Source organism: Malaclemys terrapin, chromosome 1 (assembly GCF_027887155.1).
Source record: "Malaclemys terrapin pileata isolate rMalTer1 chromosome 1, rMalTer1.hap1, whole genome shotgun sequence".
In the NCBI taxonomy this organism is placed as follows: domain Eukaryota; kingdom Metazoa; phylum Chordata; order Testudines; family Emydidae; genus Malaclemys; species Malaclemys terrapin.
This window is the reverse complement of record NC_071505.1, coordinates 228,269,822-228,285,111: the sequence shown is the minus strand read 5'-3', so window position 1 is coordinate 228,285,111 and position 15,290 is coordinate 228,269,822. Positions and strand designations below refer to the sequence as shown.

The window sequence follows — 15,290 nt, the reverse complement described above, 5'->3', positions numbered from 1 at the left end:
CTGGGACACATACAGACTCAACAAATTTCATTTTATCCCAGAATATCCCTTACTGTAACACAGAGGTTCCTGGAAGCAAAGAGGAAGTCGAGTAATAAAACAGGTGGTGTGCCTTTAATATTTAAAATTAAGGAGGGAAATTCTACAACATACAGATCCTGTCATAGAACAAGAAAACACAAGTTCATTCACAGTGAATGAGTGTCCCAGGCTCACTCCACCTGATTTTATGACTGTAAGATCTTTTCTATCATTTGTATATAGATTCAGCATTTATCTAGTGGTACACCGTAGCATTGCAACAGTTAAAGATACATCAGCATACCACCACCTTAATTATAACACTGAACCACACATAACTTTGCAATCTAAATTGCTCTCTTTTAAATGTAGCCTTTTTCTGGATATAATTTAATAATATCTTACATGTACAATATATATAGTTCCTTTCATCTTGATGGATCCCAGATATTATTCCTCTTATATATGTAAATCACTTCACCAGCAATGGATCACAAACTGTCTCTGGAGTGAAACAATTTTAACAACTGGGAAACATAATTAAGACAGGAAGTACAGCATCCTTAATCTATTATAATACTTTCTCCATATGAAATAAAAGATATTATTAATACTTGAATCAAAATTGAGGGGACCCACGCTCTCTATTATTAATAGTTTTGAATGTTTTGAAAATTATAGCGAAAGCCAGAAGAAAATAATTTCATTTAGATTAATTAGAAAGAGAAAATTGGGCACATTTAAAGTCTATCTCAGGTTAAAAGATGCTTTTAAAAACATGAATGAGTAATATCAGCACTCAGTTCTAAGTCACTTTCTACGTCTCTCAAGTACCAAATATAAACATTAACAAGTCTTCTCCACAAGTACAAAACATACACCATCGAGTATGTCTGAAGCCAAATTTCAGTGAAATGATTTATGCAATAGAAGATCAAATGCAGCATGAGAAAAAACAAAAATTTTCTGACAACTCTTCAACATGATCACAGAAAATCCTACTCTGTGAAACAATTAGTGTCAGAGATAGCATGATTTTAAAAAGATAAAAAAAAATGAGATGACTTGCAATGGGCTGCAACCACATTTCCTGTATTAACTTCCTGGTGTCACAATTAGCTAGCTCATCTTTTGTAAATTCACTGATTAGATTTTTGTTTCTAAAACTTGATTTTGAGGCAAGGTCACACCTTACATTAAGATATCAGTACGAGCATTTATTTTAATTATTAAAGTTAAGCAGTGGGAGAAGAATATGCATGCAGTAGTATCTATTTGAATAGATAATTATCTTGGTACACACAGTACTAACAGATATATATTACCATACTGATCTTTAATTATACTATTTTATACAATTAGTATTGAGAAATGTTTAAATAATAATTTATATAATTCCTCTTTCTCCTTTACTTTCCAGCACTGCACTTAATTGTGAAGTCTACATTAAATTCACAACCTGCATTGAAATTCCTCCTTCTGTGTTTCAGTTTCAGAGTCAGAAGCAAACTTCCTGATACTCCTACCCTGGAATGCTGTGAAAATTGCACCTTCATGTTATATATTTACACTTTTGTGTTTTCAGTTCACAAATCAAAACAACTACTGCAATATATTTTGCCCCCCGAGCTGCCTCATTTGTACAGTTCAAACTGTCCTTTCCATACACACCATCCTAAACAATATCTGTAAAATTAGACAAATATTAGCAGGATGTAGTAGGAGTCAGTTTTTAGAAAGACAAGTTAAGTTGTGTAGTGAAAACAGCATACAACCTTGATTAATTCAGGAAAAGAGGACTAATTTAATTTAGTTTACTTTAGACTGCAGCTCCTGAATATTTCTGTGAAATAGTATAACAAGCTTTTTTTAAATGAATGCAGCTTCTGAAGATATAAGAGCTACAGCTACACTACTGGACTTCAGACCCTTAATTCAACACAGGGCAGATCAATCACTGGATGCCAGACTGCTTTCTATAATATAGCTTCCACCATGGAGCTGCACCTATGCTGAATTATGGCTATGTGGCTTGCCAGTGTAGATGAGGTCCAGTAGGTTTGAGGTCCAAATTCCAGAACATGTAGACTTGAGGAGCTAAACTACAAATCTTCGGCTCTCCCCTATTCCCCCAATGTTTTTTTAAATGTCTCTCATGATGAGGCAATTGATACCTGATTTATGCACCTTTTATTCCAGTAATCATATCTTTTTAAGAATTGAGGACTACAAGGGTTAGAAAAAGCTTTCAACTTCTGTATTTTAAAATATTTTTAGTTCACTAACTTCTTGACACAATTGTTGCTTCTTTATTCCAACAGAAGTAGCAGATTACTGATCCAAGATTAACTATGTTCATTCTAAAACACATGTAATTACTTTCACATTTTAAAGTGTTGTTTTTGTCATACTATGATCACTACTTTGAAATCTTACCTAGACTAGCCTAACGTCCATATCAAAATACCCCTGTTCACAAGTTGGTTTGTTTTTTAATCACACTGTTTCAAATACATTCTTGATATTTTTTGATTTGTTAATTATATTTAAGATTACAATAAAATAAAATGTTTGGGTCAATCTTTGTCATAATATTTCTGTTCAGTTCTAAATTATTTTGAAAGCGTTACACACTCTAGGCATAATCCACAACTTTACCCTGCCAAGAAAAACTAATGCTAGAAGAATGCTCAGCTGACACAAAACTGTAGGCACACATCTGCTTTTTTTTCTTTTTGGCATGTTATATGTTTTTGAGAATGAGAAAGCAAAACTCAAATCTGCATTAGAATTATTAGTATGGAAGAAACATTACCCAATGAACCCATGTGTGGAAATCTGTGCTGTCCAGTCTTTGCATTAATTTTACAAAAATTAATGGTTGACACAAATTTATTTTCTCTCCTCCCTAGTACCTCAACTATACAATAAGTTGATTTGGGTCTCATATTTTAAATAATCTCACTGAACTGCATACCTATACCTGCATTTTTGTTGTTATTCTGGTTAAAACCACCATCACCTCCATAAGAGCCACATTTGAAGCTAGTCAGAGAAAATAAACAGAACCAAACTAGTGAGCTGCAGTGATGCTGTCACTCATTACATGTTTTTCAGGCCTTCCCAAGTTGCAGGGAGCTGTTAGAAGCACCAACAAATTCAAAAGTGTCTTTAAAAATCAGTATCCTTTTAAATATAAGATGCCTATTGTGTTGATGTCTGGCCTGAAGAGATTCCCAGATTAATCGTTTTTGGAAACCTCAAGTTTCCTTCCTAGACACCTAATGTGGGGAAACAGAACATCATTAAGTTTTCTGTTGACTACGAAAATCATTTAAAAATGTAACACAAAACTGTCAGAAAAGGAGCTAAACTAAAAGCGCCACAGAGCAAACTGAATGCCATTGAATTGTCACCTTAAATGCTGGCAAGTAATGACAATATATATTCAGCATATAAAATGCATACAAACACTCCCACCAATGGCTGGGTGGGAAGAAAAGACTAGCAGTCTATGAGAGTCGGATTCAGTGAAGAAGTTCACCACTGTCAATACTGGAAGAGTGATTTTAGAGAGGATGTAATCAAGTGGCCAGGAGTGTGGAAGAATAAAGTCCAGTGTCCAAGTTTAGCAGAGATGGAGGAATTTACTTGAGTGGCAGAATTCAAAAGCAGGCAAGGAGAACAGGGAGGGTTCTAGCCTAGTATCTAGGCACAGGATCAGGGCAGAGGAAGGTAGCCAGGCAAAGCAGCAGGTTCTCGTTCAGCAGGAGAAGCTAGGGGAACTGGTGATTTCTTATAGGTTTATCACCACAGTATCTGAGCACATCACAAACACTGATCAACACCCACGTGAGGCTGAGACCTAAGGTACAAACAGAACAAAAATCACGCCTGAATCTGAGGCAATGCGGGGAATTGAACCCAGCTTTCCGGGGTCTGTCCAGCACCTTAACCACAACGCCACTCAGGTCTAGCAGCAGAGAGGTATGCAAGGGCCTAACGCAGCGGCCTGGGTCAAGTGCAGTAACGCGGGGGGGACTGTGTGTCTAGTACGGGAACGAGTGCAGTTAAAGCAGCGAGAGGGCGTGTGCAGGTGTCTCCCCAGTAACTGAGTATGCCAGCACTAAACAGGCAGGCTCAAGCCCACGAACCGCCTACAAAGCCAGCAGGGGAAAGGGCCCAGCGGCCCCAGCCCAGCAGCCAGGCGCGTGCGGAGGGCGCCAGCGCAGCGGGCCGAGGGGAGGCTGGAGCGCGCAGCTCCGTGGCCCGGCGCAGCAGCCGCAGCGTGTGCAGCTCACGGGGGAGGAGTGCCAGGGCCAGGCCCTGTGGTACTGCAGCTCTGGCAGGGAGGGGAGCCCCCGGTGCGGCCGGAGGGCAGGCTGCACACACGCAGGAGCCGGAGCCGCTCCTTAGGGGTGGCGCTGCAGACCCTCGCTGTGCGCAGGGGCCAAGGTCACGGCACACGTCCCAGCCCCCGCGGGGAGAGTGGGGCCCGGGTGGGGGAGGAAGGGAAGGCTACAAAGAGGGAGCGGCCGCCGGCCTCCTGTTTTCCCCCCTGCCCCGTTAGGAGAGCGGGCTCAGTGCCCGGCGGACCGCAGGCGGGCTGCGCCCGGTGCCATTGCACAGCTCCCCGGGCCTGCCAGCAGCGCCCCGCACGGGGCGGCCCCGACCGCCGCTGGGCAGCAGCGGGGAGCGATGCTCTCACCTGGCGCGGGGGGCCCGCCGGGGCGGAGGCGGCGCAGCAGCTGGTGCAGGGCGACGGCGAGGCCGATGCAATAGAGCCGCAGCGCAGGCAGCGCCCGAGACAATAGCGACATGGCTGCCTCCCGCCCCTCGGCGCGGGGAGAAGCGCGGACGGGGCCCCGGTGCGCCTCTGTCTGTCGGTATGTGTGTGTGTGTCCCTGCTCCCGGGCTGGGCGGGCGCGGCGCTGCTGCAGAGCCCACACCCAGCGGAAGGGAAAGCGCCGCCGCTGTCACAGGCTGCACGGCCCGGACGCTCCGCCGCTCGCTTCTGGGCATGTGCGCGGCCACACCGCGTCAGGGCGGGGGAAGGGGAGAGCAGCCCCTGAGCCCCATGCCTCCAGGGGCGCCCTAGGCGCCGAGCGGGCGGGTGGAGGAGCGGGAGCGGGGGACACTGCCACCGTAGTTGGGGAGAGATGCAGCCAGGGCTGCGCTAGCTGCCAGGGAGGCGGGAGTTGCAGGGGCCAGCTGGCCGGGACCGGGTTGGTTTTGAATTTACTGAAGAGTCAGGCTGGAGAAATGAGCAGCTGGAAAGTAAGGGGGCCCTGTGGGTGCCTCCTGAAAGAGAGCTCTGATCCTGGGCCCCCACAGCCATGAAAATGAGGCCAGGGTCGGCTTATAAACTGTGCACAGACTGGAAATAAGACACACATTTTTAATAGCAAGGGTAATAAACCCTCGGAACAAAATTACCAAGGGTTGTGGTGGAGTCGCCATCACAGGCAACTTTTAAACCAAGACTGGATTTAAAAAAAAAAAACATGGTCTAGGAATTATTCTGGGAAAGTTCCAAGGCCTGTGTTACACAGGGTGTCAGACCGGTGATCACAGTGTTCCCTTCTGCCCTTGGATGTATGATAATACAGTAACTCCTCGCTTAACGTTGTAGTTATTTTCCTGAAAAATGCGACTTTAAGCGAAACGAAGTTAAGCGAATCTGATTTCCCCATAAGAATTAATATAAATGGGGGGGAGGTAGGTTCCAGGGAAATTTTTTTCACCAGACAAAAGACACTCTCTCTCTCTCTCTATATATATATATATATAAATAAACACACACACACACACACAATATAAGTTTTAAACAATTTAATACTGTACAGAGCAATGATGATTGTGAAGCTTGGTTGAGGTGGTGAAGTAAGAGGGTGGGATATTTCTTACTGCTAAATGAACTAGTAGTCGGCTGAGCCCCCAAGGGTTAACACATTGTTGTTATTGTAGCCTCACATGCTATAAGGCAGCACAGATGGAGGGAGGGGAGACAGCATGGCAGACAGAGACAGAGATACACACCCTGTGTGTGTGAGAGAGAGAGAGAGATGCGCATTGCCCCTTTAAGTAACGGTGGAAACGGTGGGGGCGACGGACCTGTCTGGTTTTAAGATTAAGTTGGATAAGTTTATGGAGGGAATGGTTTAATGATAAAACATAGTAGCCAAGGAAAACCAAGCAATGGTACATGAACAGCATAATGGCCAACAAGGGTCAGGCTAGAGACTCTTGCCTATATGCTCGGGGTATTACTGATCGCCATATTTGGGGTCGGGAAGGAATTTTCCTCCAGGGTAGATTGGCTGAGCCTCTGGAGGTTTTTCGCCTTCCTCCGCAGCATGGGGCAGGGATCACTAGCAGGAGGGTCTCAGCCGATTGAAGTCACTAAAACACAGGATTGGGGACTTCAATGGTAGAGTCCAGGGAAGGGTCTTGCGGCCTGCAGCATGCAGGGGGTCAGACCAGATGATCATAATGGTCCCTTCTGACCTTAATGTCTATGAGTCTATGTGTCTATAAGTACGCTGACCCCACTGTAAGTACACTGCCTTTTTAAGTAGATCAGCAAGTCGAGACAGCAGTAGCTGTCAGCAAGCTCTCTCTGTCCTGAGCCCTGTCATGACCCCCCCCCCCGCTCTATGGAGATGGGGTAAGCAGGGGGGAGGGAGAGACCCTGACATTATCCCCCCCTCTTTCCGCCCCCCGCACAGCAAGCAGGAGGCTCCTGGGAGCAGCTCCAAGGCAGATGGCAGGAGCAGCACATGACAGTGGGGGGAGGAACAGCTGAACTACCTGGCAATTGATAGCCTGCTCGCGGCTGCCGCACAAGGAACTTAGGGGAGCTGGGAGCTGACAGGGACTGCAGGTCCACCCTGGTTCCAAGTCCCCACCAACTAGCTGCAACTGGCTGTTCTTCCTGCACACAGTGGACAAAGCAGGCAGCTGCCAAGCAATGTCATAAGGGAGCATTGCACAACTTTAAACAAGCATGTTCTCTAATTGATCAGCAACATAACAATAAAACAACGTTAACTGGGACAACTTTAAGTGAGGAGTTACTGTACAGAATTTAGGTGTTATGTGACCCAGTGAAACTGAACAATGCTGCCCCCATCACCTTATCCACGCACCTTCCCCCTCTGCCCCTTCCTTTTTGCCTCTATTTGTGACCTTATGTTCCATCATGACATATTCTAATGTTGGAGTTTATGATCTTATACATCGTACTCATGAAAACAAGATTGTCAGGGACTTCCAGGATCAGCTAGTCCAAGGGTTCTCAGGACAAATTTTTTGGTGGCCTCAGAGAGCGGCCATCAACTCTTGCTGGTGGCCATCCTTACACTTTTCCCTAATATACTTAATTAGCTTTAGGGAAAACAAATAAATATGCACATATACACATCCAAATCATTGTAATTCATTTGTTGCTAGCTAGTAAGTCTGTTGTGAAAAGTGATATTAACAAACATGCAAGTATCACTTTTCACAGCAGACTTACTCAGCCCTGGGGACAAATTAAGCCCTGGATGGGGGGGGGGGGTCAGGGGAGGCAGCGGGGGCCAGGGGCAAAGGGAGTTGGTGGGTGGGGGACTGTGAGAGGCAGCAGGGGGGCTGGAGCCTGAAGCCCCGTGGTCAGAGCCTGGGGCCTGCCACCACACAGCCAGAGCCCAGAGCTGGAGCTCAAAGCCCCCCGGCCAGAGCCTGCCACTCCACCACCCCAGAGCTGAGGCCCAAAGCCTGAGTCTCACCGCCCCTGCGAAAATGGGGAACTCACTGGCTGCCTGCTCCTCCAGTGTTGTGCTCCAGGTGTCTCCAGAGGGGGACAGAGCCCAACCCCTGCTGGTGGTCCCAGCAACCAACACCAAGGCGGTGCATCCTGGAGCAACAGGGAGGGGGAGGAGCCACTATTTTACCACCTACCCCCATCCCATCACAACCCAGGAGGCTGTGGGCACAAGAAAAGCCCCAGGTGGTCGCATGCGGCCACGGTGGCCACATTTGAGAAACACTGACCTAGTCCATCTAAAAGGATTTTAGCAGCTGCTTTTTAAAGGGATTGGAGAGCTCAGGGGACCACAGTCAGGGAATCGAGAGATGGGGAGGTTACAGTAATCAAGACAGAAAATGAAGAGTGTCTGGACAAGAGGTCATGCTGTGTAGACAGAAAGAAGAGGCCCGTTGTAGAAGTGCTTTGGAGGAAGAAGTGGCAAGAACTGAACACAGTCTGGCTTTGTAGGATAAGGTACAGGGAGGTATCAAAGATGATTCTCACATTACAAGCCTCAATTACAGAGAGCATAGCAGACAACTAAGGGCTTGTGTACACTTATAGGGCTGCAGTGAGGCAGCTGCAGTACTTAGTGAAGACGCTACCTACTCCCTTTGGTGTAGGTACTCCATCTCCCTAAGATGTGGTAGCTATGACAACAGGAAAAACCCTCATGTCAACATAGCATTGTCTACACTGGGAGTTAGGTCAATATCACTGCATTGCTCAGGGGCGACGTAGTTATACCAACATACGTTTGTAGTATGGACCAGGGCTCAGGAGGGATATGATAGAGATCTATAAAATCATGAATCATATGGAGAAAGTGAATAAGGAAGTATTATTTACCCCTTCACATAACACAAGAAACAAGGGTCACCAATGGAATTAATAGGCAGCAAGTTTAAAACAAACATAAGGAAATACTTCTTCACATAACACACAGTCAACCTGTGGAACTCTTTACCACAGGATGTTGTAAAGGCCAAAAGTATAACTGAGTTCAAAAAAGAATTAGATACATTCATGGAGGTTAGGTCCATCTGACTGCCAGAAGCTGGGATTGAACAATAGGGGATGGACCAATCAATATGTAAGGGATTATAGAGAGGTATGCTTTACACCTGGGAAATTGCCTGAAATTATAATTTAAAACAGAACAATGAAACACCTGAGGATCATTATATGAAAGAGATTAACAACTTGAACTGAGCAAATAATTGATATTTTGGTTTGTGGCTGAACAAAAAAATCCACAAAAACATTTGTTTCAAGTTGACCCAAAACAGATTTTGTATGTTTTTTCTGCCAATATGAAAAAGTGGAAAAAAATGTTGTATTTATTTAGTTATTAAACATATTTATTTATTTTTTTCATTTTGTTTCATTTAGTTTTCTGGTGTCTTTTATCCTTTTTGTTTGTTTCTTTCTTTAAATAAATTGCAACAGATAGTCCTGTGGCACCTTTAAGACTAACAGATGTGTTGGAGCATAAGCTTTCGTGGGTGAATACCCACTTCGTCAGACGCATGCGATAATTTAAATAAATTCTTTTTCTTTCTTTCTTTCTTTCTTTCTTTCTTTCTTTCTTTCTTTCTTTCTTTCTTTCTATAAATCTAACTAAATTTCTAAAGGAAATGTCATTTTGAAATGAAAGGTCAAAATATTTTGTTTTGAAAATGTTAAAACAAAACACGGGGGGAGGAGGGGTTGGAAAAAAAATATTTTTTTCCATTCAAACTTATTTGCAGAATTCACAAATCATTTTGGTCGACTGGAAACCGCATTTTTCAGTGAGTAAACTATTTGTCTGAAAAATTTTGCCCAGCTGTACTAACCAGCACCATTTCAGCACAGGAAAATCAGGTCTCATTAATCGCTTAGAATTCTTTGAATATGTCAGTAAAGCAGTGAATAAAGGAGAACCAGTCAACATAATTTATTTATACTTCCATAAGGCCTTTGATGAGGTCCGCACAAGGCACTACTGAAGAAGCTAAGTAGTCATGCATGACAACCAAAATATTGTCATGGATCAAAAACTGGCTAGGAGACATGGTTAATTGGTCAATTTTCATCATGGCTAAAGGTTAACAGTGGGATACCTCTAGGTATGTTGTTAAAATATTAATGCTCTGAAAAGCCAGGTGACTAGTGAGATAGCAAAATTTACATATGACAACATTGTTTAGAATAATATAAGTAATGTATGCCCTGTCCAGTAGAAGACTGAGGAACTTCAGAGAGACCTAAACAAGTTAGGTGAATAGGAAACATGATGGCAAATGAAATTCCATGTTGATTAACTCAAAATTATGCACTTTGGAGGGAAAATTTTAAACTACTCATACACCTTACAGAGTTCCATATTAACTATATAAACTCAGTGACACTGTCGACAGCTCATGAAGATTTCTGCCAATTATGTGCAGCTGTAGTCATAAAAGCTAATATATGGAATGTGATGGTGAATAATACAAAGAATATTACAATGCCTTTATACAAATGAGTGGGGTACCCTCATCACTAATACAGTCACCCCTTATGCCAAAGGATACTGCTGAATTAGTACAGGATCAGAGAAAAGCCAAGAGACTTATCAAGGGCTTGGAAGAACTCTCATATTAAGAGAGATTGAAAAGAATGGGGTTGTTTATCTTAAAAAAGAGACCAATAGGACTGACGGTACCAGATAAAAATATGTAAATGCAATGACTGATCAAGTGAAGGTACAAGAACAAACAGACATTTAAAAGTTAGGAAGTTCCAAACCAATACGAGGAAATACTTTTTCACACAATGTATAATTAGATGTGGAACTCACTGCCAATGGAAGTTGTTGAGGCCAAGAATATAACAAGATTTAAAAGGGAGGGTTCGATTTTTTTATATCAAAAATATCCACTTTTATCAATATTAACAATAACAAAAATATTTGTAAGAGATATTAAATCTCATGCTTCAGAGTTTAAGCTAATCAATAACTATTAGGTTTCAGAGTAGTAGCTGTGTTAGTCTGTATCCGCAAAAAGATATGTCCACATATCTATTCAGGGGATACCATCATAGGACCTAATCACATCAGCCACACTATCAGAGGCTCGTTCACCTGCACATCTACCAATGTGATATGTGTCAGCAATGCCCCTCTGCCATGTACATTGGCCAAACCGGACAGTCTCTACGTAAAAGAATAAACGGACACAAATCAGATGTCAAGAATTATAACATTCAAAAACTAGTTGGAGAACACTTCAGTCTCCCTGGCCACTCGATTACAGACCTAAAAGTCGCAATATTACAACAAAAAAACTTCAAAAACAGACTCCAATGAGAGACTGCTGAATTGGAATTAATTTGCAAATTGGACGCCATTAAATTAGGCTCAAATAAAGACTGGGAGTGGATGGGCCATTACACAAAGTAAAACTATTTCCCCATGCTTATTCCCCCACCCCTCCCCTACAGTTCCTCATATGTCCTTGTCAATTGCTGGAAATGGGCCATTTTCATTACCACTACAAACAGTTCTTTTTCTCCCCTGCTGATAAAAGCTCACCTTAACTCTCCTTATAGTGTGTATGGTAACACCCATTGTTTCATGTTCTCTACTGTATTTCCACTACATGCATCCGATGAAGTGGGCTGTAGCCCATTAAATAAATAAATGGAGATATCCTATCTCCTAGAAGTAGAAGGGACCTTGAAAGGTCATTGAGTCCAGCCCCCTGTCTTCACTAGCAGGACCAAGTACTGATTTTGCCCCAGATCCCTAAGTGGCCCCCTCAAGGATTGAACTCACAACCCTGGGTTTAGCAGGCCAATGCTCAAACCACTGAGCTATCCCTCCCCCCAAGCTTATGCTTAAATAAATGTGTTAGTCTCTAAGGTGCCACAAATACTCCTGTTCTTTTTGAAATAACTATTAGAGATCTGGATGAGATCTAATATGGGTTGATACTGGAAAAATTCCCCAGACTCCTTCAGACTCCAATTTGTGTTCCTACCTTCCATTTCAAATAAGCAGGAGTCACTTCACCAATTGAAAGCTGTAGGTCACTTACCACTGGATGTTGTAGGTCACATGACCAGAGCTGAGAGTAAAATGAGGTATGGCCATGAAGCATTTCTGGGCTGAGCATGCCCAATAGAATGTAGGTTACTAAATGAGGTATGGCTAAGAAGTAGGTTAGATCTGGAACATAGGCAGTAAAGTCGGATGAGGTAATCATGAGTCAGGTAAAAACAATGGCAGTGAGCATGTGCAGAATGAGGTAATGCTTGAAATGAGCATATGTGATACAAGGGTAGAGAGAGGTCAAACAACTCTACACTGGATTGGTTTGAGGCTGCTTTTTCTGGTAGTAATGAACTTATGCAATAAATTGGAATGAGATACGCTGAGCATGCTGGACAGCATGCTCAAAAGAGCTCTGATAGTATAAAAGGCAGACAGTCAGCATGCAGTTTTCATTTAGGAGCCAGCAAGAAGGACTGCTGGAAATAGAGAGAGTTCCAAGAGGACAGAAGAAGTGTACAGCTGCTGAAGAGATCTGACCAAACTGATAGTTGAAGAAGCAACAGTAACTGCAGTGGCAGACCTGAAGCAGCAGCAAGGGCAGCAGAAGTGGCAGTGACTAAGTGGCAGCAACTGGGGGAGTCCTGTCACTGGAGCAAAGTCAACGGACAGAGTAAGCAAGCCTGCTAGTTATTATTTAATTATAGTATTAATATAGGATAGTGTAGTATGGTATTAGTATGTGTATCCGTGTGATGTATGAGTGTATTAATGTTAATTGTAATTTATTTATGTGAAACTTAAAGTACAATTTAAGAACTCCTGTCAGCGATCTGTTACAGACTGGCCATCTGTGACACAGTGCACACACTTAAAATCATTTAAACTGTATGCTATTGCGGTTTGAATGCTCTTTAACTTGCAATAAGGGATTTGTACCTGATTCATCTTTTTAGATTATGTTGTATTAGGAATTTATTAGTTACATTAATAAAAAGACACTTTGTTTTGGGGGAAAATATTACCTGTGTCAATCTTTTTATTGGGAGGTTATATATATGTCCTTCAAGTGTTTCCTTAACTACCCTGGAGCCATACCTCAGGAAAGACAGATTAAGGTGGCAATAAGCAGGTTATTTAGGAGTCCCCCAACAGGGTGGCTGATTATCCCACAACTGCCTACTGGAGGGATCTTACACCTTCCTCTGAAGCATATGATACTGGCCACTTGAGAGACAGGATACTAGACTAGATAGATCTTGGGTCTGATCCAGACTAGCAGTTCCTATGTTCCATGCTTTGATCTCCAATAGCACACACACATTTAAATAACTTTTTAAATTCATCAAAGTTTCCCCTCACTTAATTAAAACTGAAACAATAAATGAGCTTGACCAATTCTTAGCCATGTTTTCTGGGTCAGCACCTTGATATGACTTGTACTTGTAATCAGAGAGTCATACTCAAGTATTTCCAAGTCAAGTATATTTCATGTGAAAAATACCAAAATACCCACATCACAGTAGGATTTTATAGAGAAAAGTCATGTCCACTTGGATGTTAAATTGAAGGAGGTTGGGGGAAGTGAAATCTGTACTCTTTAGAGCCTACTTAAACTTTTTTTTCCACTTGTGGAAGTAACAATACAGTAATAGAGAGACAAGGTGGGTGAGGCATCTTTACCAACTTCTGTTGATGAAAGAGACAAGCTTTTGGTTTACACGGAGCACTTCTTGGTCTGGGAAAGGTACTCAAAAGTGTCACAGCTAAATAAAAGGTGGAACAGATTGTTTAGCATAAGTAGTTAACACATAGTCTAAGGGAGCCTTCCAGGGGAAGTGGGCCATTAACACCTCTGCAGGAATAGGACAAAAAACGGGGATTAGTGGGTTACAAATTGTTGTAATAAGACATAAATCCAGTGTTTTTATTAAGACCACGATTTTTAGTGTCTAGCAAAGTTATGAATTTAAGCTTTCAGGCTCATCTTTTGAAAGTGTTACACAGGTTTCCTTTGAGGATGAGGATTGAGAAGTCAGATAGGGAGTGATCATTTTGTGGAAAGTGTTCACCTGCAGGTAATATGGTGTTTCTGTCATTTATCATTTTTCTGTGACAGTTCATTTGAGAACATAGTGATCATCTGGTTTCACCCCCATAGTTGTTATTAGAGCATTCAATGCTCTGGATGTACACCACCTGTTGTGATAGGCATATGTAAGACCCCTGAATCTTGAAAGGTGTGTTGGGCAGGCTGTGTTGATCATTGTAGCAGTGACAATATGTCTTCATGTTTTGCATCTGTCGTTATGGCAGGATCTGGTGCTGCTTTGATCTAGTGTGTCCTGGTCTGTGAGGAGCTTGCTTCTGATAATGAGCTTGGTGAGACTGGGGGTTATTTGAAGGCCAGAAGAGGGGATTCAGGAAAGATTTCTTTCAGGAGGGGGTCCCCATTAAGTATGGGTTGTAATTGTTTAATGATACCCGGTATGGGTTCCAATGGGGTTTTTAAGGTCAGGTTTGACAAAGCCCTGCTGGGATGATTTAGTTGAGGATTGGTCCTGCTTTGAGCAGGGGGTTGTACTAGATGACCTCCTGAGGTCCCTTCCAACCCTGATATTCTATGATTCTATGATTCAATGTGGGATTATAGGTGACAACGCTAAAGCTTGTCTCAGAAGTTGGTCCAATAAAAGATATTATCTTTCCTACCTTGTCTCTCTAATATCCTGGGACCAGCACAGCCACAACAATAGCAAAATACAGTAATAGAGCATACAAGAAGAACAGGAGATCTGCATATTTAGAGTAGCAGTGACAGTATGACACAAACCCTATTAAACTCTTCCATAATGAGCCTCAAAAATAGAGAATGAATGAACAGCATAAAAGGTATTTAACAGGTATTTCCACCATAATTTCCATATTCTGTAGAGTTTCAAAATTTTAACTAATCTTGACAACACTACGCTGTCAATGTGTAAATTTGTTTTGACCCTGTTCTTTTTTCATTAAAATGAGTTAGGTTGTATTATAGTCACTTGCCATTTAGGTCCTAGATAAATCTGCTTTGAAGTGTACTCAGGGGATGGAGAAAGCATCTTCTGTTTTGGGTTTGTGGGATAAAGTGTTCTGCGGTAGTAAAGAAGCTTATCTAGAAAAAAACCCTTTTTCCAAAATAGCAAACAGTGAATCATTATAGGATTGCTCATTTGCAACTCTCAAGACAAAATGGCCTAGTTTTAAAAAAATGTAACTTTACGTAGAGTTATTGATTAATGTGGACTAAGGCCTTTTTCAATATGAAAAATACTTGTTTAAACAGACTGTATTTTTAATATTGAAAGCTTTTTAGTCACATGCACTCCCTGTGCTTTTTATAATATTTTTAATTATGACATGTCAGTGATTAAAAAAAAAATACACAGCAACACTAAAACTATGTTCATTGTGTAATTAACT

General features: G+C 42.3%; 2 protein-coding genes across 3 annotated transcripts in view; both read right to left on the bottom strand.

Moving 5' to 3' along the window:
* DHRSX (dehydrogenase/reductase X-linked) overlaps positions 1-5,742 on the bottom strand; it is a 221,358-nt gene extending 215,616 nt beyond the window's left edge. The window contains exon 1 of the mRNA XM_054008517.1: positions 4,730-5,742. Within this exon, the coding sequence (XP_053864492.1) occupies positions 4,730-4,841 (112 nt within the window). The 5' untranslated portion in view covers positions 4,842-5,742. The remainder of the gene's footprint in view (positions 1-4,729) is intronic.
* Positions 1-15,290, bottom strand: part of ZBED1 (zinc finger BED-type containing 1) — an 82,357-nt gene that overhangs the window by 13,295 nt on the left and 53,772 nt on the right. Inside the window, exon 1 of one of the 2 annotated variants that reach the window (XM_054008493.1) lies at positions 4,730-4,816. The exons of the other annotated variant lie outside the window; for it this stretch is intronic. The gene's annotated coding sequence lies outside the window, so the exon portion shown is untranslated. Of the gene's footprint in view, positions 1-4,729; positions 4,817-15,290 lie in introns of those variants that run through there. 2 annotated transcript variants of the gene reach the window in all.